The following is a 26085-nucleotide window of genomic DNA, read 5'->3' on the forward strand; positions in this document are numbered from 1 at the left end:
TTTTTTTTGTAGAGATGGGGTTTTGCCATTTTGTCCAGGTTTGTCTCGAACTCCTGGGCTCAAGTGCTTGTCTCAGTCTCCCAAAGCGCTGGGAGTACAAGTGTGAGCCACTGTGCCCGGACTTTTTTTTTTTTTCAGGTAGAGCAGACACTTTGGTCATAAAGAGATCTGCAGCACCCAAGTCTCTCACACAAAGTTAACTGCACTTTCCCAACAATTCCACTTTTGAAATCACTCTTGATATGCATCTTCCCACGACTTGATGTATATTAACTGAGCTCAAAATACGTGCCCGGCACAGCTATTGATGCTCAGGCTCCAGGAGTGAACACAGCAGGCCCAGACCCTGCCGCTGTGAAGCTTATTACACTCCTAGGGGCAGGGCAGACAAGCAGCAAGCGTGGGAGAGACAGTAACAGGGCAAGAACCCATTATTCCCCACCACCACCCCATCCCCACCCCCCATCAAGCATTTCTACTACTCAAAATTAGCTAAAGAAACCACCAAAGTAAAACCTGCCCGTGACCCAGCAGTACCATTGAGAAATTCATCCTGGGAGACAAATATGAGACTATTATAGCAGGCCAGGCGTGGTGGCTCATGCCTGTAACCCCAGCATTTTGGGAGGCCAAGGCGGGCAGATAACGTGAGGCCAGGAATTCGAGACCAGACTGGCCAACATGGTGAAATCCCATCTCTACTAAAAATACAAAAAGTAGCCAGGCATGGTGGTGGGCAGCTGTAGTTCCAGCTACTCAGGAGGCTGAGGCAGGAGAATTGCTTGAACCCGGGGGCAGAGATTGCAGTGAGCCGCAATCACACCACTGCATTCCAGCCTAGGCAATAGAGGGAGACTCTAAAAAAAGAATATTACAGCAGCACTGCTCATAACAACAAAAATCTAGTAACAATCCAAATGTCTATGAACAGTAGACTTGGTAGTAGAATAGGTAAATTAAGGTACAGTCATATAATGGAATACCATATGAACCATAGCTGCCCAAATCCACATAGGAATATATTTGAAATAATACAAGTAAAAATAAAACAACAAAAGGAGGAGGCTCTATACTATATGGTTTCATTAAAGTGCAAAAAAGGCAAAATGAAAACAACATATTGTTTAAAGACAGAGACACACACACAGAAAGAGTATAAAGAAAAGCACAGGAAAGTGATCTTTAGAAGCCACCAGCTCATATGTTTCATAAACTGACAATGTTAGAGACAATAAAAGTTTAATTTTTGAGAAATGCCTATCCCAGCCTTGCTGAACTTTCTTAGGATTGCAAATGTACTGTTCCTCTCCAAAGAATACAGAAGGACCAGGGAGAAGCGCCACTAGGCTCAAGGCAAACAGCTGTTCACACCTGGGCTGCAGAGGAATCTCGGTGGTGCAGGTCTGCACATTCTCCATTTCAGGGAGTTAATTATTCTGGCTTAAAAGCCCTTCAATCTCCAGCTGGATTGGAGAAAGTGAAGATCTTGGTGCAATCAATATGGCATTTAACAAAGCATTGCAGGTGCAAAATGACAGCAATTTAAAGTCAGGACAAAAGCCTGCTGGAATATGTTACTTTCTCAATACTGTATTTGAGTTACAGGAGGAAAAAGGCATGGTAGAAACCCAAGGCCTGGGACATTTGTAACAAATCTTAGAGATAAGTTTCAGGGTCTTCCTTTTTTTTTTTTTTTTGAGACAGAGTCTCACTCTGTCACCCAGGCTGGAGTGCAGTGGCACAATCTCGGCTCACTGCAACCTCTACGTCCTGGGTTCAAGCGATTCTCCTGCCTCAGCCTCCTGAGTAGCTGGGATGACAGACAGGTGTGCACCACCATGCCTGGATAATTTTTATATTTTTAGTAGAGATGGGGTTTCACCATGTTGGCCAGGCTGGTCCTGAACTCCTGATCTCGGGTGATCCAACTGCCTCAGCCTCCCAAAGTGCTGGGATTAAGGCATGAGCCCTCATGCCGGGCCTCAGTATCTTTTATGTTTACATTAACTACTAATTGCCCCTATAATGTGGTCAAAATGAATATAAAATCTGATATTTATCAAAATCTTTTAAACTATTCATGTGCTTTGACCCAGAAATTTCATTTTGGGCAACTCAATTTAGAAAAAATGTGGGCAAAGGTTTATGTATAAGGATTTCTTTGCAGTACTATTTGTAACAGGGAAAAATTAAAAACAATTTAATACTCAACAGTGGGGGGAAGGGGACATTAAATAAATCAAGGTAAATCTAACTGATGAAACATCATTATGATCACCATGAATGCTACATAGCAACAGGAGAAAATTCAAGGACACAATGTTAACATCAGGTTCTAGGGGGCCTGAGTGCAATAATGTGAAAAGCATCCCTGTATATGAACAGTGTCTGAATAGGGAATTATGTAAAAATAATTCCTGTCATTGTATTTGGGTTGGAGGTTTTTTTAAAGAATTTGTTTCTCTGCTATCCAAACTGTGTGTGGTTATCTTGTCTTTTTTTTTTTTTTTAAAGACAGGATATCACTGTCACCCAGGCTGGAGTGCAGCGGTGTCATCACTGCAGTGTTGAGGCTCACTGCAGCCCCAGGGCTCAGGTCACCTTCTCATCTCAGCCTCCTAAGTAGTTGGGACTACGGCATGTGCCACCATGCCCGGCTAATTTTTTGTATTTTTGTTAGAGACAGGTTTTGCCATGTTGCCCAGGCTGGTCTTGAACTCCTGGGCTCAAGCAATCTGCCCATCTTGGTCTCCCAAAGTGCTGGGATTATAGGAGTAGACCACCGTGCCTGGCCTTTTCTTTCTTTAGAGTTACCCAACTGCTTAATTTTTTAAAGATATAGAAATGTTGGGAAAAGACAGAATAATCCATTATTTAATATTCTGCTCCCAGTATGCATTAAATAAATAAAACAAAATTCAGAAGTGGAGGGAACACAAGTACTTTTCTTTTTTGGGTAGAGCAGACACTTTGGTCATAAACAGATCCACAGCACCCAGTTCTCTCACACGAAGTTAACTGCAACTTTCCCAACAATTCCACTTTTGAAATCATTCTGATATGTATCTTCCCATAACTCGATATATAGTCACTGAGCTCAAAATACATGCCCTGCACAGCTATTGATGCTCAAGCTCCAGCAGTGAACACAGCAGGCCCAGACCCTGCCGCTGTAAAGCTTATTACACTCCTCGGGGCAGGGGAGAGAGGGAGAAAGACAAGGAGCAAGCGGGGAGAGAGAGTGATAGGGCAGGCGGCACGCTGCACGCAGCTGCCCTGAGAAAGCTTCTAGGGAAGGTGGCAGTGAAGCGGGGAGCTGAAGGAGATAAAGGCTGAGCCATGCTGCCATCTGGGAACAGTGTTCTAAGAGTATGCTTGGTGTGTGGGGGCCACTTGGCTGGAGCAGCATGAAGGTATGAGAAAGTGGCCTGTATTTGTGGGGAGGTGGGATGACCAGGAACCTCGAAGACCAGAGTAAAGACCACGCTTCTGCTTTGCATTCTCAGCGAGAGAACCAGCCACGAGGGGATTCCTGGTGCAACAGTAACACGACCTGCCTTTTGTTTTAGAACAGTGCTGTGCAGAACTTCCTGCAATGCTGACATGTTCTACATCTGTGCTGTCTACACAGTGACTACTAACAAGATGGGGCTATTTAAGTTAATTAAAATAAAATGTAAAATTCTGTTCTTCCAGTCCAGCAGCCACATTTCAAGGGCTGATGTGGCTACAGGCTATGACACTGGACAGTGCGGTGTCAGAGAATCAGTCTGACTCAGACTTGAGACAGGCAAGCGTCGAAGAGAGGCAGGATAAGGAACAGGCATGAAGTCACTGCAATAACCTAGACAGAAACGGCGGTGGCTTGACCAGGGCCTGTGCTGTTGGAGGTGGTAAAAAAGGGTCTGATTTTGGATAAAGGTTTGAAGGGCGGTCTTACTGATGGAACGAACATGGTCGTGAGAGGAGTCATGATGAACTCCAAGGTTTTTGGTCTGAACTCCTATTGCATGAGAGTGCCATTTACTGGGAGCAAGGCGATGTTTCTGAGGGCAGTATAGGGTGAGATCAGAAGCTGTGTTTTGAACATGTTAACCGGTGAGGCATCCTATGAGTAGTCTGTGGAGTTGAGGAAAGAAGATGTGGGCTGAAGATACAATTTTGGAATTCAGTGCTTAAAGTCATTCCACTGGGTAAGATCACCTGGCAGTGACTACAGATGGTGGGGAGAGGTTCGAAGGTTGAGATCTGGGGCATTCTGCTGAGTAAGTATTGGGAACTTAAGGAGGAACTTGTAAAGGAGATGGAGAAGGAGAGGCAGATGGAGAACCAGTGTAGTAGGTGTCCAAAAGCCAAACGCAGGAAGTGCTTCAGAAGAAGGGAAACTGTCAAATGCTGCTGATACACCGAGTAAGAAGAGACTGGAGAACAGATCATCACATTATGCAACAAAAAGATCAGAGGCAACTCCTACAAGAGGGTTAATTCCCACTGTCACTGCCTTACCTGGACTCCTGTACTAGCCCTGCAACTGCTCTCTTTTGCTCTAGAACTCCTGCCATTCAAACATGTCCTCTATATTACTGTCAGTGTTCCCTCCCTCCCTTTCTTTCTCTTTTTTTCTCTCTCTCTTTTTTTTTTTTTTTTTGAGACACGGTCTTGCTCTGTTGCCCAGCCTGGAGTACAGTGGCTTGCTTGATCATGGTTCACTGCAGCCTCGCCTCCCAGACTCGATCTATCCTCCCACCTCAGCCTCCTGAGTAGCTGGGACTAAAGGTGCACACCACCATGCCTGGATAATTAAAAAAAATTTTTTTTGTAGGCCGGGCACGGTGGCTCATGCCTGTAATCCCAGAACTTTGGGAGGTCAAGAGGAGGTGGATCACTTGAGGTCAAGAGTTCCAGACCAGCCTGGCCAACATGGTGAAACTCCCATCCCTACTAAAAATACAAAAATTAACCAGGCGTGATGGTGCGCGCTTGTAACCCCAGCTACTCAGGAGGCTGAGGCACAAGAATCGCTTGAATCCAGGAGGTGGAGGTTGTAGTGAGCTGAGACTGCATCACTGCACTCTAGCTTGGGTGACAGAGAATCTGCCTCAAAAAAATAAAATAAAATAAAATAATTTGTAGAGATGGGGTCTTACTATGTGGTTCAGGCTGGTCTCAAACTTCTGGGCTCAAGCGATCTGCCTGCCTCAGCCTCCCAAAGGGCTGGGAGTGTAGGTGTGAGCCGCTGCACCCAGCATCTTCTAAACCTTAAATTTTTCTACATCACTACTCGGCTGAAAAATCTTTAATAGTATATTGTCTATAGCAGTGGCCAAACTTTAAGTGCACATAAAGATAACATGGTGGTGACTAAGCCCCAAAGCCACCTGCCACAGAAGATTGGAGACCTGGGAACTGTGTCTTTAAGTAGCAGCCTAAATAATGGTTGTAAACCATGTTGAAAAGGATTGGCCTATAGGGCCAAGTCCCAAATCCCTAAGCAAAGCAAACACCTTTTCCAAATTTGGTCCCATACTTCTTGTCTAGTTCCTTTCTTTTCTATTCTTATTATTTTTTTTTTTTTTGAGACGGAGTCTCGCTCTGTCACCCAGGCTGGAGTGCAGTGGCGCGATCTCAGCTCACTGCAAGCTCCACCTCCCGGGTTCACGCCATTCTCCTGCCTCAGCCTCCCGAGTGGCTGGGACTACAGGCGCCCGCCACCTCGCCCGGCTAGTTTTTTGTATTTTTTAGTAGAGACGGGGTTTCACCATGTTAGCCAGGATGGTCTCGATCTCCTGACCTCATGATCTGCTTGTCTCGGCCTCCCAAAGTGCTGGGATTACAGGCTTGAGCCATCGCGCCCGGCCTTCCTTTTCTATTCTAAGACAGTGTGTATGTGTGTCTGTATGTTTCAACAAGCTCTAACTAATTATTCAAACGAACTGCCTTTCCCCCAAATGCTATGTTCTTCTAGATATTACTGCCCCTTGCACATGAGGCTCCTGCTGCTTAGAAGGCACTTTTAATCTGGTGTGCTCAGAAAATTCTGACTCATTCTTCAAGACTCAAACGACACTGCTAGTGTGAAGGCTCAGCCGATTACCCAAACTCTGTTAAACATTTCTATACATTTATCACACTATCTGCTGGGAATTCTGCTATCACCTCCTCCTCACCTCAACCCACCCCTCTGCCACCAACTCCAAGAGGCTGCAGAGAGAGAGATGGCATTTTCTCCATCTGTGCATGATGAAGACATTACCTAACATGCTACAGATATTTGATAACCATGGATGACTGTCAGCCTGGTACCAAGGGATACTGTAAAATGTGTGTATGCTCCAAGACTTAGGAAGACACTGCTGTTGTAGAGTGCCGGGAAAGTCAGAAATGGCTCTGTCTAAAGGATAAACCAGTACCTGGGGCTTAAAGGATGACTGGAACTTAGAGAGAGGGAAAGAAGAGGAGAGGCTGGCACCTCTCCTCCACCAAGTAGCTACTTGGAGGCTGAGGGGGGACGACTGCTCAAGCCCAAGAGTTCGAGGTTGCCATGAGCTATGGACCACACCACTGCACTCCAGCCTGGGTGACAGAGTGAGACTCTATCTCCAAAAAAGAAAAATAAATAAAAACACAAAAACAAACAACAAAAACTGAACCTTTACAACCTGCTGGTTGGATCTAATAAGCGCTCCCATCTTCTTTTACAGAATGAAATGGACTCAAAACTTTGTTTATTAAAATAACATTCTAAGGAGGGACTAAGGCCACACATTGAATCCTTGCATAAGCTTATCAGCTATTACTCTGTCCTCACGTCTGCTTTCTCACAAAGGGGAGCGGGGAAAGTGTGTGGTAGACTAACACACATCTCTTACCTTTACCCACAAAACACCATCTCTCTGCACATCTCCTACTAAGGGACAGACCTCACTGGTTCCCATGGTATCCAATGGACTATGTCCTACACGGAGCTGCTCATGAATAAGAGTTAAGTCCAGGAGTCTCTGCTACGTCATTAGTTCTAAAACTCCCCTTAGAGCACCTAATTGCTATGTTGGCATGCAGCTCCTCAGCATTTTCAGAATAATCCAGAATCTGGCAATTCTCTTGTTTTCTTTTCTTTTCTTTTTTTTTTTTTTTTGAAATGGAGTCTCACTCTATCACCCAGGCTGGAGTGCAGTGGCGTAATCTCAGTTCACCGTAACCTCTGCCTCCTAGGTACAAGCGGTTCTACTGTCTCAGCCTCCCGAGTAGCCGGGATTAGAGGCATGCAACACCATACCCAGCTAATTTTTGTTTTGTTCTTTACGCCTGGCTAATTTGTGTTTTTTGGTAGAAACAGGGTTTCGCCATGTTGGCCAGGCTCATCTCAAACTCCTGGCCTCAAGTGATCTGCCCACCTTGGCCTCCCAAAGTGCTGGGATTACAGGCATGAGCCACTGTGCCAGGCCGAATTCTCTTTTTCTCTGTGGGTAAATCCTTGAGGGCAACTAGCCTCTGAACACTGACACATCAGAACTTATTAATAGTAGTTTTAATTATACGCAGTTTCAAAATATATAGTTAGATAAAAGATCTAAAAGGAATAGAATCATAAGCTTTTCATGCAAAAATACCAACTTTGTTGGTATGCATGATGCAATAAAAAATGAGATTTGATATTTTGTTCTAAAAGTCTTGATCTTTGGCAGCTAGATATTTCATATTTTACTCTACTTGATCTTAGCCAAAAGGTCAAGAAAAGATGGCTTTTTCCTATTTTATGCTACTATTATTCTTTTTATGCCCACAAAAATCAGTTAACAACTGGTAACTACCTGAAATGGTCTTTAATTTTGAATCATAGGAACACAAAATTGCTTACCTGGGGGGAAATAAACTGGGGAGGCACTTGCGCCCGGAGACTGGGAGAAGAATTTAGTGGCTGCACTGGTGTGTGCAGACCTCTCGATTGTGCTGTGCTGTTTCCAAACAAACCATGACTACCGCCCTGTAAACAGAAGAGCAGCAGTAAGGCTTTTTGTTAACATAAGAAAATGCAAGTAAGAAACAGTTCTGGTCTTTTAGATCCCTCAGAAGAATCACAGGCTGTGTTCCATGGAATAACAGAATTTCATAACTGAGAAGTTCCTTATCTTAGAAGGCTTAGGGCAATTACTCAAATTGAATCATGAGCGCCTGTACAGTTTGACGAACTCTATAAACGGAAAGGGTTCAATTTTGTCAAATATTAGGAAAAGTCCTACATTCTTTTTTGTGAACGAAAGCTATAGACAACATAACATTTATTTCAAGTACTCTTCTTTGCGACTGGGTTTACCAAATTTATTCTCAAGCTTTGTAATCTGAGCTCCATCTTGAAAGGCACCTGAGTAAAAATGCAGCCTTATGAATAGTTATCAGTTGTATTTATAAAACATTATGATGTGATTTCTCTGCCGTCCCAGAGTGAGCCTAGCACCCTTCCTTGTCCTGGATCTGCTCAATCCTTTCTTTGATAGATAAGGAAATATGACTCAATTACACAGTGAGATAAAAAAGGAAGAAAGGGAGAAAGTAAAAACCATTACAGGGACACCAAAATAAACATTACTCACCTGTAACTTCTCATTCAAACACATATCGGTCTAGTTAAAAATAAGCTGAACTCCCTCCTTTCTGGAGGCCCAACTCACTGGAGCACTTCTACACTATTCCGATGAGATAACTAAGAGAGTTGGGTTATATGGTGGCCTTTCCTTTCTGACTCGTTTCTAGCTGAGAAAAGTCCTTCAGCGAGGAAATCGTACTTGGTAGTAACACAACACTGTGTTCCCTCTGCCTGATATCATTTTCACTTGACCTCTTCAAGGCCCAGCTTGGAGGTCATCCTCATCAAGGAAGTCTTCCCCAAAATCATCTTCCTGATTTCACGTTCAGATTAACTGAGCCCACCTCTCCAATCTCAAAATGCTTTAAAACTCTTTGAGGGCACTCATCATCAAACCACACTACAGTTATTTTCCGTTCTGTCTTTCTACTGTCAGCTGAAATCTTTCCCTCTTCGTATTCCCAGAACTCAATAAAGCCCCAGTCTGTAGGATGAATATATAATCTGTAAATATTCATGACCCACCAATTCCACACACTGGAAAATATCCCATTGAACACCTTTAGCAAAGACAGTTGCATCACTGCTTATACTGAATACGTATACCCTGAATTGAAATCACCACCATTATCATATCCCTGGAATCACAGGGATTAAGGTAATTTTAAAGAATTTTGTAATGGCATCATTAAAACCTAGAACACTAAAAATACTGTGATGGCTTAATGATTAAAAAATAGAGTAAGGGACTGCTGCAGGGAAATTAGTGAACTTAAAAGCATTGAAAATAAAAATGATTCTAAACATAAAGTCAAAATGGCAATTAAAATCTGTGTATCTCGTAAAAGTAAATCAAAGATCCATCATGAATTTTATGTCTCCCAAAAGATTGTTTAAACACGAGAAGACCTTTAATTCCAGAAACTCTAACATCTCTACTGCTCCTTTCTTACCAACTGCCACTCGAAAGTGACATGGCTCAGCCCTAACTTTGCTCGGATTGTGGCAGTCAGTAGCTTCGCTACCCTGATCATCCCTAAGAAAACAGGAAACATTTATTTCACCAAGGATATTCTGCTAAGATCTTTCTCACTTTATCATTAAAGTAATGACTTAGTTATTAGATGTCAATTATTCACAACTGGTCCTTGGATGGTGGGGTTACTGGGAGCTAAAGACCCTGCCAGAATCCATTTTCTGGCAAATACAAAATTACTTCCTGACGGTTGTTTTAAATTTCAACCTCTCCTTTAATAGCAAATATTGAAAAGAATTTGCTTTTTAAGCTTCTGTAAAATCAATTCCTACTTCCGTCTTCCCAGTAGACAATTTCCACCCTCTTCCGCCATAGGTTTTAGGCTTTTCATTATCAAGTGACCCTACAGCCACACAAAGCACTATCTCTGGAATGGATAATAATATAGGTAAGTCCACAGTAGTTGATCAAAAAATGCCTTGTCTAACTTAATATGGAACCTGGGCATCATAAGCGCTCATTTTCTTGGCTCCAATAGAGCTATTTTTGCACAGTGATGTATTGAGGGGCAATCATACAGAGTTGGTCTTTAAGAAACGTATATAGTCCAGGTACAGTGATTCACACCTGTAATCCTAGCATTTTGAGAGGCTGAGGCTAGGAGTTCGAGACCAACCTGGGCAACATAAGCAAGACCCCGTCTCTAAAAAATAAACGGGAGAAAAAAGGCACCTGAGTATGTGCTAATGCAGGTTTCTGTGGCTATCACTAAAGCTCTACTGTTGTACCAGAGGCTTTTACAATTACCTGAGTCTGGTGATCTTTGCTTCAACTATACTGTTTAACTCAAAAAAGCATACAAATTAAAAACAAAATTACCAAGCTAACCAAAATCCGTGATTTGGAGAATTTAAATCTTAAATTTTATGAATACGAAGCATATTAAAATAATTCTGTAAGAAAATAGTCTTTAAAAACCATGTCCATATTTAGATGGAATATGTGCACAAACCAGGTTAACAATGGACTTTGTAGCAATCCACAGATCAAAAAAATGAAGAAGAATGACCTTTTTTTAGCGCCTAATGCTCAGCTGGTTTGGCTGATCTACCATACTAGTTTAATAGCATTTGATAATTGTGTGATCCACCACATTTACAATTACCATTAACTGAATGTTATGCCTATTTCATGTTTTCCATACTCAAAATAAAAGAACCCCCAAAACATCAATATAATCATTTCTTCCCTGTTTATATAAACAGTGTATATCCATGTCCTCTGTGGAAGCAGTAAGGAAAATGATGAAATATAAAGGAAGAAAATGAAAAAATCAGTTGTAACTCCCAATCCAGAAATAACCAACCGAACACATGGATATAGTATAATCCATTTTTTAAAATGTGCTAAGGCAATGATTAGAAAGCATGTAAGAGACCTACGTGCGACTTAACTGGTGTCAGAGGTGCTGCTTCACGTCATCCTGTAATGCGTATGTGGAAGTCATCATATGGAGACAGAACATCATTACGGATGCATCATGTGGATACAACTAATAATTACAAGTTGTATAATTAACGTCCTTCCACAATGTCCTGAGGTGAAGGTCACAGTGACAAGTAAGTGGTCACAGAAGTATGGCGATCACTGCTGGGGTTACTGTTGCAAAGGAATTGTGACGCCAAAGTCTGGTTTTCTCCACAAAAACTACAACAGAGCCACTGTGGGAAGGCAGGCAGGGTCCTGCTGTGCACCCTCAGGCCTGGGAAGGTGAGGAGGCGCGATCCTCCCAGCCCTGCCTGTCTTGTTTCTACTGCACAGCCCTTAACTGGAGGGTTGCCAAATCCAACCCAAGGTGCAATGAAACACTGCTGTGTCTGAGCAATACCCATTCTTCCCAAAGCTTCACCGTCTACTATTTAAAGTTACCCTTCTACGGGTAATTATTATATTTTACACTTACGGACAATAGATTTCAGATGCCATAACCCACCAATACTTCATCATACTAGTTTTGCTATTTTTAAATTAGCAGGTTTATTAAATTGAAAAGATCTCCAAAGTATTACTTATACAATCTAATGTTTAAAATGGCAAATGCATTAAGTTAGATTGTCTAAGGTACTTATGTAGTAGCCTCTTTAACATCTTCCTTAGTCAGTTCTTAGTTTACTTATTAAAGATGAACTTATGATCAAAAATGAGAAGACAAAAAAAAAACAGGTTTAAAATAAAATCCATGTTGAAAAACATGAAGAGAGATGGGTTCTATGGGCTGAAAGATCTAGAACCTACACTTAATATCATTCTGTGCATTCAGTAATCAACAAATTTCCCAAGACAGACAAATGATGCAATAAACTGCAGACCAGGACCAAGGCGAGGCCACAGCCAAGCAGTTATAAATTTGAGAGGCCTCCTTACTTGTCTAGCAGCGAAGTTTTGGGGGTTGAGCCCTGTGCCGATTGCTCCAAGGCTGACGTTGGGTAGTGTGGAACCAGAGGGAGACAGCTTGTAGCTGGGAGAAGGGGAGAAGGGAGAGCAGGGAGCCTCATCCCCAAGGCACCCATCTTGATTGGAGAAAGGCAAAGTCAGCTGAAAAGTAGTAGGAGTTAGCCAATCACAACGAGTGTTGGTTAGTGAAGCAACAGAATGCAAGAAGGGAAAAGAGAGAAACACTAGCAATAAACAAAGTCAGAGTGTATTAGCAATAACCGAGGATGGAATTTGGATCTGATAATAATCTTTACACTCGGCCCAACAGACACCATCTGTCATCTTCTTTGATATTGATTTTTCTTTTCCCCTAAGTTAGTAACACGTTCTATCCATTGCATTAAGATAAAAATTGCCAGACACTTTGATTTTATGCATCTAATATTGATTACTCTAGCAATGTGGCTGCTGAAACAGAAGCCAGGCCAATCTTGTGAATATGCTTCTGTCTGGACCAGCAACAAGTGTCAAAATGTGCCAGATTTGAAAATTTCGGTTTTAACTGCTTTCTGAAGACCAGGAACATAGTAAATTAGTATTCTGAATCAAGATATAATTCCCACCATTAGAAATGGTAAACATCAAAACCAATAGGTAGAAACTGCTTGGTTAAATTAGGTAGCTGAGAATTTGAAAAGTATACCATTGTAACTAAACACAGATCGCTAGGGAACTGGGGAAAGATAACAACAGAGTTCTCTCAAAACTAGAAGAAGGCAAGGCCTTAGGAGACATGGAATATCTGCACAAAATCCCAAAATTTATTTTGTAGCTGCACAGCAGCAGAAAAAAGAATGCAGAGTAAGTTTCTCTCTAACATTTCCACACTTCATGAATTTCTCAAAACTCAGATTTTCTAATACATACATGCTAAAGACAGATGGTTCTTGCTCTTGCCCAATCACCTGTTGACATCAATCGTTTTCAGGTCACCACATTAATGCAGGTGATGTTTGTGTTTGGCTCATCTAGTTCAGTAATTCTATGCTTCCTCCAGAATCAGTTATCAAAAGACAAATGGGAACCAAAGCGGTTCTCATGAATTATTATCTTCAACAAAGGATTCAACTCACCTTCTCAAAATAAGGCCCACTATCTGTGGTTCCCATGTCTTTGGAATTAGGTGGACGGAACCCAGATCGATCCTTCCTCATGATATCATTAAAATCCCCGAGATTCATCGCTCGCTTGTCCACATCAAATTTTTTATCTGAAAGGCTTCCTGAAAAGTAGCATAAACAGAGTGAAAATTTCCAGAATCAATGTTTCCCCCATGAACCAAGAGTGACCTGCCCCACTATCCTCATGGGGGTGCCGGATATGAGCTATTAATATTTCTATTTCTGGGGATAAGACGAGACAAACTCTCATTGGTCCAGGCTGCTGGTGTTTATCCCTGGAACACATATGGGTCCTTTTTATTTATTTATTCATTTATTAAAAAACAAAACAAAACAAAACAAAACAAAACAAAACATATATCTGTTGTAGTTTGTTTTCCATGGAAGACTGAAAGAGCCTTAGGGATAACCTGGCAAAAATCTGGCTAAGAAAACATTTAGACTAGATATTGATGTGTTTGATGAACACATCTTGCTCATAAATTCAAATGTCCTCAGGGAGAGAAGTTGTCTGTTTTTGCTATTTTAACATCATCTAGATAAATGGTCTGGGTGAAACATAGTTACAAGGACTAGAAAGATCAAAGAGGCACAGTGGTTGCCCTCAAATTCAGAACTTAAGAGCTGAACACAGAAGATGGGTCCACATTACCTACATGGTGCATTCCCAGGTGTCCTAACTATACATACCACTTCTCTTTCACGGCTCTATAAATGTGCTGTCGTCTGTGGACATAACCAGTGCCCCCCCCAGGAAACGTGTTTTAATTATTCTCATATTTAGAAATATAGATCAAAGACTACCTACTTCCTTTACTACCCAGAATTATTTTCATTTCTTCTTAGTTTGACTCTTTTTAAGTTCCTCAGGGTGATCAAGAGCATTACTACGAAAACCCCACAGACCAGTAGCTAACACTGCATCCGCTCCAGTTGCAATGTGAGAATTTGTCAATAATGAAGCTTCCTGGTATAGACAGGACTGGCAACTTGAGAGCCACATCTGGCACACAATTTGTTTGGCCCCATAGAGCATTTTAAGAGACCCGAATTAGTTCTGATATATAAAAATCAGGGCTGGGCGCAGTGGTTCACGCCTGTAATCCCAGCACTTTGGGAAGGCGAGGAAGGCGGATCACTTGAGGTCAGGAGTTCGAGACCAGTCTGGCCAACATGGTGAAACCTCGTCTCTACTAAAAATACAAGAATTAGCTGTGTGTGTGGTGGCGCACGCCTGTGATCCCAGCTACTCGGGAGACTGAGGTGGGAAAAATCGTTTGAACCCAGGAGGCAGAGGTTGCAGTGACCAGATATCATGCCACTGCACTCCAGCCAGGGTGACAGAGCAAGACTCCGTCTCAAAAAATACAAAAATCATTATACCAGTATACATCTGAATTTCTGGCCTCTCTTGAAAGACTTGTCATAGCTCAGCCTGGATTCCTCCAGAGCAGCAACTGCTAGGAGCCATGCAAGGTTGATTCTTCCAGGTGGACTCTCCACAGTTAACCTGTGGTCACCTCGTCCCAGGTTTTTTTTTTTTTTTTTGAGACTGAGTCTCACTCTGTTGCCAGGCTGGAGTGCAGTGGCACAATCTCGGCTCACTGCAACCTCCGCCTCCCGGTTCAAGCGATCCTCCTGCCTCAGCCTCCCAAGTAGCCGGGACTACAGGTGCATGCCACCACGCCCAGCTAATTTTTGTATTTTTGGTAAAGACGGGGTTTCACCATGTAGGCCAGGATGGTCTCGATCTCTTGACCTCCTAATCCGCCCGCCTCGGCCGCACAAAGTGCTGGGATCATAGGCTTGAGCCACCGTGCCTGGCCTCATCCCAGTTTCTTATACCTGGCACACATCACTCATTTACATTCTTTGCTGACTCCTGCAGTCATTTGAGTTTTCTATCCCTACCTAGTGTCTAGCACAGTACCTTACCTACAAAGAGTAAGTGCTCAATCAATGTCTACTGAACTGCAGCCATCCCTACTCAAATTGGACAGGAGATGCCAACAGGACATCATAACACTGATACACTCCATTCCTTTCAGCAGAGTGATACACACCTACAGACAAATCCATTTTGCTGCTTGGATTATCTTCAGTCTGACTCTGAAAAATAAAGAACAGATGAGGCAGAATTAAGGATGCACATCTTTGAATCAGGGAAGTGGCATTATTCACGTGAGAGCCGCATCTTACTACTGGCATTACAGAAGGTTCTCTGAAATGAACTTAAAGGTAATGAAAACATTAACATTTTTAATATGCTAGCTTGATTGCTGTTTGGGCCTATATTCCTACAATTCAGTTTTCACATACAATTAGTCTCAATAAGTCTACAAAGAGAGCAATAGATAAACAGCTGCCTGAAGAAATAAACCCCCGTCCTTACATTCTAGTCAGCTCAGGATCAAATTCCATGAATGGCAGCCAAATAATGACAACTTCTTCTCGTGACTTGTCAAGTCATCAAACCTTCAACTGTGCAGCCAAGTCAAGTCGTTTGTCTTTTGGCCAACCAGGGACAGGGTGTCCCTACACCATTCCCGAGAGATAAAGAAATCAGAAATTCTACAAGAATTCCCTAAGTAAGTAGTCCCAGTCTAGTTTTTCTAGTTTCGTTATTGTTGCCTTTTAAAAAAATTGCAATATGAAAACTAGTACAGTAATGTGGTCAGAAACAATTGTATAAATTTTAAGTGCCTGACTCTTTCTTCTCTATCCTCCTAAGGAAAAGGACACAATGACTACAAATTTAAAAGCCATAACTTTAAAGGTTGGAGTATGTCATTCAGAATAAGAATAGAAGAGAAATACTACTTAAACTCAAAAGATCAGGAACATTGCTTAACTAGTTTTTAAATCTGTAACTTTGTACTATATGTGGCAGTAGTCTTAAAATCTGTATTACTCTTAAACCTAAAAGTTGGGATACATGATACATTTGAAAAAAATAAAACTTACCAGCAATCCCATATTTGAAAACTGTTTGGCAAGAGGATTCATCCATGAATCATTGTTTCCTCCTTTGAGTGAGCACTACAGAAATGAAACACAGAACCTCAGAACCAAATAATTTATTTCAACCTTCGGAGTTTTATTAATACAGATTGAAAATGTAGACTTGAGTTTACCTTTTTAAAACCTATTTCTCTTTAACTAAAATTATGTTGATATTTTATGTTAGTTTAAATGATTAATAAGCCCTAGTTATATCTATGCTTTCATTTTTATAAAATTCACTGCACTGAACTAGAAGTAGCTGGAAAAACACATGCTCAGCTGGTACTTTTGCTTTTTAAATAGAAAGAAGTCTGATATGATTTTCTAAAATAGAAGTTTTGCACACAACTACTTTCACTTTCATTAGGCTGCTCTCTTTGTTACCCAAACTGGTTTACGTTAGGAGAAAAGAGTTTGATGTCAGTGCGTGTCATTTGGAAAGGAGCCTACTTAACTGGGCGTTATGAGGAACTCGTAGTGCTTCCTCTGTTTGTTTCACAGCATAAAGGACATTGGTCCTGGTGGTAAAGAGACCTAGTGGAAGACAACATTGCCGATCTCCTGGGCAGAGTAGGGCAGCAGTAGGTTTTAATCTTTTAATGGGACAAACTAGTTTCTCCCCTGAACAAGGCACTGACTGAGCTCCACTTTCACTTTTGTGAGGGAGGCAGGTGGAATTAGAGGATTTGGTGGGGTGGGGCTCTGTGCACTTGTGTATTTCACAGGTAAAAATTCTCCATGTTGTGATGATAGCTCTCTCTCTCTCTCTCTCTCTCTCTCTCTATATATATATATATTTTTTTTTTTTTTCTTTTTTTTTTCCTCTGCCACCCAGGCTAGAGAGCAGTGACGCCATCCCGGCTCACTGCAAGCTCCGCCTCCCGGGCTCAAGCCATTCTCCTGCCTCAGTCTCCTGAGTAGCTGGGACTACAGGCGCCTGCCACCACGCCCGGCTAATTTTTTTGTATTTTTAGTAGAGACGGGGTTTCAGTGTGTTAGCCAGGATAGTCTCCATCTCCTGACGTCATGATCTGCCCGCCTTGGCCTCCCAAAGTGCTAGGATTACAGGCGTGAGTCACCGCGCCCGGCCCGTGATGATAGCTATCAAATCAATTTTATTATCCTTGAAAGTGATGAAGCACTTAAATTTAGTACAGGTGTTGTGTGTGTGTGTGTGTGTGTGTGTGTGTGTGTGTGTATGTGTGTTTTGAGACTGACTTTCGCTTTTGTCACCCAGGCTGGAGTGCAATGGCATGATCTTGGCTCATTGCAACCTCTGCCTCCTGAGTTCAAGCAATTCTCCTGCCTCAGCCTCCCAAATAGCTGGGATTACAGGCACCTGCCGCCACACCCAGCTAATTTTTGTATTTTTAGGAGAGACGGGGTTTCACCATGTTGGTCAGGCTGGTCTTGAACTCTTGACCTCAGGTGATTACAGGCGTGAGCCACCGTGGCCAGCTACTACAGATTTTAAGGTCAAAAAAGCCTTTACTAGAGAGAGGGGGGAATGGGGAGTTACTGTTTAATAGGTACAGAGTTTCAGTTTTGCAAGATGGAAAGAGTTCTGTGGATAGACGGTGGTAAATGGCAGCATAAGTATGTGAATATACTTAATGCCACTAAACTGTACACTTAAAAATATACACTATGGTAAATTATATGCTATATGTATTTTATCACAATTTTTTAAAAAATGCCCTCAGTATGAAAAGTCAGAATCACTGGTACTGGGGCTGGAAGATTCAATTCCCAATTAACTTAATTAATTAAATCTTGGTTGTCAATCTTGTGGGGTATTTATTAGTCCCTTTCAATCAGTTAATTTAGTCTCATTGTTAATTTGTAAACAACCAAAAGAAAGCCAAAATCACACTAGACAACCTAAGAGTGCAAGGAATGCTGAAAAGTTTGCTGAATAATTCCTTCTGTGACTAGGCTAAGGAAATAAAAGCTCTTAATAGAAAAAAACTATAAGTGACTGCTTAAGCAAAACGTCTCTAAATAGAAACACACTGTATTCTTATTCTATAAAAGAAAGGGTCGTCCACAAAATTAATGGCCTATAGGCAAAGGGCAAAGGGGATGAAGGTCCAATCCTCAGACATGGGAAGGCCTCTAAGATGGCACCTGGTGTTTGAAACACAGGAGAATATTAGCTGTGAAGCATTTCACAGGGTGCCAAGACTCTCATGTTGAAATTAAGTACTGGATGCCCATTTCTTATTTCCACTATTTTATTTGTCAAATGAAAATCTGGAATTGAAAAAAGAGAGCGTCTGCCAAGACACTGGTTCAGGCTCAAAGACTACTGTTCTAGATTGAAAACCAAAGTCCTCATCAAACTGTGCAAACCAAAGGAGAAACTGAGTTGTTATGAGATACAGAAGGTATCTCATACAGAAGATGGAAAGTTTAGTACACAACCTGGTATATGATGTAGAGAAATCATCTAGCTGCTAGGCTGGGCATGGTGGCTCATGCCTGTAATCCCACAAATTTGGGAGGGCGAGGCGGGTGGATCACAAGGTCAGGAGATCGAGACCATCCTGGCTAACACGGTGAAACCTTGTCTCTACTAAAAATACAAAAATTAGCCGGGCGTGGTGGCAGGCACCTGTAGTCTCAGCTACTCGGGAGGTTGAGGCAGGAGAATGGTGTGAACCTGGGAGGCGGAGCTTGCAGTGAGTTGAGATTGGACCACTGTATTCCAGCCTGGGCGACAGGGCAAGACTCTCTCAAAAAACAAAAGAGAAATCATTTAGCTGCTATACACACAAGTACACATTGGTACTTCATTTGTCGGGAGAAGGGTTTGGGGTCTTGGAATTTCCCAAATCAGATAAAATCAGGACGTGCTGATCGCCACGGGATAAGCCAGCATTATCTTCCTTTGGGTTCCCTCCGACACATCTATGGGGATTTACTGGAAGGACTTCTTTGGCTTTAGAATGCAAAAGCAACTTATAAAGTATGCCTCGAGAGCCTCCAACAGATTGTTATAATGTGGAAACTAAAAATGAAAAATATCTCATATCTTTGAAAACTTCATTTTACCCACAGCAACAGTTTTATAGTTCAAAGGTTTCAAGGTCATGGGAAAGGAAGACGAAAGGTAAAAGGGAAGTAGTTATTTGTTTGCAAGAAAACATTTTTCCCCTTACTTAGGACCTTGAGGACCCCAGCTGCCTCACACCTTTCATTTAAAAATCCTCAGTTCTGGCCAGGTGCGGTGGCTCACGCCTGTAATCCCAGCACTTTGGGAGGCCAAGGCAGGTGGATCACGAAGTCAGGAGCTCGAGACCATCCTGGCTAACACGGCGGAACCACTAAAAACACAAAAAATAGCCAGGCATGATGACGGGCACCTGTAGTCCCAGCTACTCGGGAGGCTGAGGCAGGAGAATAGTGTGAACCCAGCAGGCAGAGGTTGCAGTGAGCCAAGATAACGCCACTGCACTCTAGCCTAGGCGACAGAGCGAGACTCCGTCTCAAAAAAAAAAAAAAAGAAAAAAAATCCTCAGTTCTAGCTAGGTGTGGTAGCTCACGCCTGTAATCCCAGCACTTTGGGAGGACAAGGCAGGAGGATTGAGCTCAGGAGTTTGAGACCATCCTGGCGACATGGCGAAACCCTGCCTCTATGAAAAAATACAAAATTTAGCCAGGCATGGTGATAGTTCTGGCTACTAAAGAAGCTGAGGTGGGAGGATTGCTTGAGCCCAGGAGGTTGTACAGTGAGTCGTGACTGTGCCATTGCACTCCAGCCTGAGTGACAGAGTGAGGACTTGTCTCAAAACAAAAACAAACAAAACAAAACCTCAGTTCTGCCTTCTCAGAGCGAATGAGCAAGTGCCAACATTTGTAAAGCGGGCTACCTTCATCTGTTTCTTTCCTCCTTGTCCCCAGCTTGCTGAGTTGTGGGAGGAGGCACTGCCCTGAGAGCCAGCGGTGTTCCAGACTCCTCCATCCTCCTCCTCTTCCCAGCTGGGGTGACGAGTTCCTGTGACTGGCCCGTCACTCTCCCCCCAGCCGTCTTGCATAGATTTGGAATCTTTAAGGAAAGAATGAATTAACTCTTTGCAACAGCTATATAAAACAATCATCAGAATAGTAATTCCTTGCAGATGCAGCATTTTAGTGTCTTTGTAATTTTATCTACTCCATCTACAATGGCAAGGCAAATATTATTACTCATTTTGTAGAGAGCAGGAAACTAAAACCCATGAAGTTTCAATGATACACAGAAAGTTAACAAACCATAGAACCAAGACCTCCTGATTTCTGGATCAATGCTTTTTTCCTTGCACCAAGTTGGACAGGAATTTCAAAGCTGAAAAGAACTTATCACAACATTCCTGGCAAGAAATTTCAAATCTCAATTAAGAGAAATCTGTTCCTCTTAATGAACATACTTTACTGCAGCCCTGGTTTTATCCTCCATTCAGTATGTACTTTATATACAATGGACGAGGTATGATATAAATACGAGGTATGATAAATAAATACGAGGTACGATAAAGGACAACTGTCTAGCTTGCTTGGGGTGAAGCAGAGACAAATAGAACATGAAAAGGGGGAATATTTTTCATAAGATTTTGAATATCAGAATTATGGTGAATGAAGAAAAATTCACATATAGCCACGGAAATCTAAAATGTATTAGAATTATGTACTTGAAATGTATTAGATACTAAAGAGGCAAAGAATATATACATAGTGGTTTTGAAAAGACAGGAGGAGAAAATGTGGAGGATAAGGAGAGGAAGGGAGAAAGGAAAGCAGACAGAAATCCAAGAGGCTTTAATATTTGAGGAAGTGGGACATCAGTATCCCATTCTAAACAAAGATCTTTAATTTGAAGACTGGAGTAAGTCCTTAATTCCCTCCGAAAATACTGTGCAGAATCAAAACATACCTTGCAGTAATAATACTGTATAAAATGATAAAGAAAAGGAAACATATTCTCCTGCCTGGAAACGTCCATCTGCACCTCTGCTTTCCCACATGACAGGACATTTATGAAAGTCTTCTGATGTGTATATAGCTTTATATGAAGAGTTTAAGGGCAGAAAATTGGCTCTTCCAGGCCTTTCCTTGAATGACAGCTGCCACCCTGTAGGATCAGTCCTATGATAGCCAAGTAGGTTCGTGCCAAGTACATAAGGCACAGGGCAATTAATTTCTTCTAACTGTGGCATCTCATCCCCCAGCAAGGCCCAGGTGAATCTGACAGTCTCCCAGTGGGGTTCATTGTAGCCACAGGAAGGGGCTGTATGCACAAGGGGGAGGGTTGGGATGCTCCTCTTCCTGCTGCTGGAAGTGCTGCTGATAACCAGGACTGCTGCCTCTGTATACAGGATTATAAATTTATACAATACCATATTTGTGATTTATATTATACAAGCATACAAGCACAGGCTTCATACCATCCACCCACTGACAAGCAACAGGAGTTAAAAACCCAATATAAATAACACACTGACCCCTTTAGAAAAATGAAGACACGCAAGTGAACCTTTTTTTTACAGAGGGAAGCTAAACTTCTAACAAATGTTTCTTATAGAAAAGAGAGGTCTAATTTTTAATCATAGGATTCATAACATCAAATTTAAGACAGGCTAGAGGAGATCACAGGGTAACTGTCTCCATCAGCTGGTAGCCCTTTCTTCTGCATATTACACATTTAACTTACCCACAGAAAGGATGTGTGTTATAACTACAGACGATCCTGAAGAGTAGAAGACATTTTTAGAATCTGAGGAAAAGTGGTTTCGTGATACAAGAGAGGTGATCCTGGGGTTGGGAAAGACACATGAAAATCCTGAATATACTGGTAAAGGATCTCTTTGTGCCCAGGGTCTGATTAATGTCTTCCAATAGCATTTTGGATGTATTTCAAGTCTACTAGATTACATTTCCCATGATGATACGACTGATTTCACAATGGAAAGAATAAAACCAACATTTTCATGAAGCTAGCTATTTTAATGAAGTCGAGGAGAGTCATGAGTTTTAAAATGTAGTCAAGTTACTGCATATAAACACGTGTGAATTTCCAGAATAGAGCTAATGTATTCTTATATGGCACTGTAAGAGTCCTGAATATTATATGATAAACTTAACAGAATTTATTTTCTTTTTTGAATTTTGGTCATTCCAGAAATGTTCATTATTTAGTCAAAAGATAATCCCTTAAATCTGCTACATGGTAGAAAAGAGATGTTGGAACATTTTTAAGAAAGTTACAAAAATAAGTGGAAACAGGCACTTGAATTCAGGAACAGCCAATGAGGCATTCCATAGCCTCAGTCCACAGAGTTCTGCTCATTACTGTGATACACATCGCCAGCTGGATCAAGTACAGCTTAGATTTTAGATTTTCAATGATTCTGAATAAGTGTGATGTTCTTCATTTAAAATACTGAAGTTAAATTTATGCCAGGTTCAAAAAATCTGAAATGGTCTTATGTGGAAGAAAAACGACAAAGGCAAAGGAAAGTGCAGAAGGATGAAGTCACTGGGCAGCACAGATCATATTCCACATGAAAAGCCAGGAACTTTTGCTTTAAATTGTACTAACAAACAAGTAGAAATGCAAGCTAGACATGGTGAGCACATAGTCACTGGGCTAAAAGCATCACATCAAAATTACAATTCTGTCCAGATACTAAATTTAAAACAACATTAGCTTATGATTTTTAGTTCACCTTAAACATTTTAAGAAACGCCAAGCCAAGCCACAACCGTTTGCTATTAACTAATTATTTAACACTCAAGGTCCTGAATCTCACTGAATCAACAGTTTAAAACTAAACAGCCCTCACCAAAATGTCAGATTCTCAAATCTGACATTTGACAAACATTTAACAAAGAATCCCGGCTGGGCACAGTGGCTCACGCCTGTAGTCCCAGGACTTTGGGAGGCCAAGGCGGGCGGATCACGAGGACAGGAGTTCAAGACCAGCCTGCCCAACATGGCAAAACCCCATCTCTACTAAAAATACAAAAATTAGCCGGGCATGGTGGCGGGCGCCTGTAATTCCAGCTACTCGGGAGGCTGAGGCAGGAGAATCGCTTGAAGCTGGAAAGCAGAAGTTGCAGTGAGCCGAAATTACACCACTGCACTCCAGCCTGGGTGACAAGAGTGAAACTCCATCTCAAAAAAAAAAAAAAAAAAAAAAAGAATCCCTCAAAAATGAAAAGCTTCACACTTACTAGGCTTCATGGCATTGGGAGCGTTGGCGGGCGTGTTCCCCCAGCCTGTGGTCGATGCTCCTGTATCATCCATCTCGCCCCACCCAGGACTGCTTTCATTTGGCTCACCCCAAGCGGAAGTACCATTATCTGGAGCAGGTGGTGTGCTTTTGCTCCAGACTATAAAGAAAGGAAATGTCTCTAAGAATCACTTGTTAAATGAAATGCCATAATATCCAGTGGGGTGAAGGTGGAGGGAACAGGCATGCCTATATTCTGTCGACAGAAATGTAAATAGATTCAACTTTCATGTGAGGGGCATCTGGCAATGTCACCTTTTAAAAAAATCTGATACACACTAAACTTCTGACCCAGTAACTCCACTGCCAGGAATTTTTTTTTTTTTTTTGAGACAGAGTCTTGCTCTGTTACCAAGGCTAGAGTGCAGTGGTGTGGTCATGGCTCACAGCAACCTCCACCTCCCAGGTTCAAGCGATTCTCCTGCCTCAGCGTCCCGAGTAGCTGGGATTACAGGCGCACGCCACCATACCCAGCTAATTTTTGTATTTTTTTTTTTTAAGTGGAGACAGGGTTTCACCATGTTGGCCAGGCTGGCCTCGAACTCCTGACCTCATGATCTGCCTGGCTCGGCCTCCCAAAGTGCTGGGATTACAGGCATGAGCCACCATGCCCAGCCTGCCAGAAAATCATACTATAAATATACTTGGAAAAATAGGTGAAATTACATGGATAACAATACTCACTGCATCACTGATAGAAAAAATGTGGAAACAACCTAAATATCCACCACAAGCGGACTGGTTAGACCAACTGTGGGTCACCCGTAAAAGAAATACTGGGTAAAGGCCGGGTGCGGTTGCTCATGCCTGTTATCCCAGCACTCTGGGAGGCCGAGGCGGGTGGATCTCCTGAGGTCAGGAGTTCAAGACCAGTCTGACCAACATGGCGAAACCCCGTCTCTACCAAAAAATACAAAAATTAGCTGGGCTTGGTGGCGCATGCCTGTAATCCCAGCTATTTGGGAAGCTGAGAAGGAGGCTCACTTGAACCCAGGAGGTGGAGGTTGCAGTGAGCTGAGATTGTGCCACTGAACTCCAGCCTGGGAGACAGAGTGAGACTCCATCTCAAAAAACAGAAATACTGTATATGAAGCAATTAAACAGCAGACTATGTGCTAAAATTGAAAGCTATAAGTATAACGAGAAAAGCAAGGTGAAGAACAGTATACAAAGTACAATCTCTTCTCTATAAAAGTTCTGAATGAAGCACAAACTTCTAAGAGATAACCTGTGGGAAGAGACCCTAGGGGTTAAGATTCTTTTATTGATTATCTTTTGCTTTTCCACACAGTTTGAAGGTTTTTGCTATGTGGATAAAGTTTTTAAAAATTTTAGCAGGTTTTATTCAGGATGGGGAGCAAGTGAGAAATCTTCATTTCCTTCCTCATTCTTTTCAATACTTGAAAAAAGAATGAGTTAAAAGTAATCATTTTTCTACGTGGCCACAAATGGATTAGCTGAACACTAGAGGTGTACTCTGAGAAAACTGATTCTTGGCTGGGAGCGGTGGTCATGCCTGTAATCCCAGCACTTTGGGAGGCTGAGGCAGGTGGATCACCTGAGGTCAGGAGTTCGAAACCAGCCTGGCCAACAAGGTGAAATTCTGTCTCTACTAAAAATATAAACATTAGCTGGGCATGGCGGCAGGCATGAGAATCACTTTAACTTGGGAGGCGGAGGTTATAGTGAGTCGAGATCGTGCCACTGCACTCCAGCCTGGGCAACAGAGCGAGATTCTGTCTCAAAAAAAGAAAACTGAATCTTAATATTATGATTAACTAAAAAAAGACTAAAAGGTGCATCCCCCTTAATTTGTTGAACTATATGCTTTATAGGGACATTCAAGCTGACAATGACAAACTAAGAATGGCGTTACCATTGCTACTTTTACCAGGTATGTTTCCTATTCAAATAGTGATGGAAGAAAGTTTAATTCTGGGCAACTGATTATCCTAACAATCTCTCTCTCTCTCTCTTTTTTTTTTTTGCGACAGGGTCTCACTCTGTCACCCAAGCTGGAGTGCAGTAGTGAGATCATAGCTCCCTACAGCCTCCCATCTCCAGGGCTTAGGCGATCCTCTCACCTCAGTCTCTAGAGTAGGTGGGACTATAGGCACATGCACCACACCCGTCTAATTTTTAAAAAATATTTTTTGGAGACTGAAGTCTCTCTAGGTTGCCCAGGCTGGTCTCAAACTCCTGGGCTCAAGGGATCCTCCTGCCCCAGTCTCCCATAGTGCTGGGATTACAGGTGTGAGCCATCTCACTAGGCCTGAGATAACAATAACAATCTCTTATACAAAGTACTCCCATTCCAGAGGTAATCACTAAAAATCATCTGGAAAGAGACAGAAACCTTCCAGATACCAGCTTTGCTTCAGCATCATGATGGCCTCTGGAAAAACACAGGATATTTCCCTTTGCTGGGGAAAGAGAAGCAGAGATGTGTCCACGGGTAGAACCAGAATGGAAATCAGGTCTATTTCTGCTACTACTTTAATTCTTTATTTTAAAATCTAGAACATAGTTTGTTTGGCAAGATATGTCTTTTGGATTCTGCAGACCAATACAATTACAGAAAAATAATTTTGGGGACTAACACAGGGTTGTCATCTTTTCCTTTTGCCAAGAAAG

At 42.1% G+C, this 26085-nt stretch overlaps 1 protein-coding gene across 4 annotated transcripts in view; it reads right to left on the minus strand.

The window, feature by feature from the left end:
* Positions 1-26085, minus strand: part of TNRC6B (trinucleotide repeat containing 6B) — a 312777-nt gene that overhangs the window by 43509 nt on the left and 243183 nt on the right. For 2 of the 4 annotated variants that reach the window (XM_011978799.1, XM_011978798.1), the window contains 7 exons: positions 23393-23551; positions 20053-20228; positions 16142-16216; positions 15241-15286; positions 13130-13278; positions 11985-12155; positions 7859-7984 (listed from right to left, as the gene is read on the minus strand). In XM_011978799.1, the coding sequence (XP_011834189.1) occupies positions 7859-7984; positions 11985-12155; positions 13130-13278; positions 15241-15286; positions 16142-16216; positions 20053-20228; positions 23393-23551 (902 nt within the window). The remainder of the gene's footprint in view (positions 1-7858; positions 7985-11984; positions 12156-13129; positions 13279-15240; positions 15287-16141; positions 16217-20052; positions 20229-23392; positions 23552-26085) is intronic. The other 2 variants (XM_011978801.1, XM_011978800.1) reach the window with 2 other exon arrangements.

Source organism: Mandrillus leucophaeus, unplaced genomic scaffold, assembly GCF_000951045.1.
Source record: "Mandrillus leucophaeus isolate KB7577 unplaced genomic scaffold, Mleu.le_1.0 Scaffold2, whole genome shotgun sequence".
NCBI lineage: Eukaryota > Metazoa > Chordata > Mammalia > Primates > Cercopithecidae > Mandrillus > Mandrillus leucophaeus.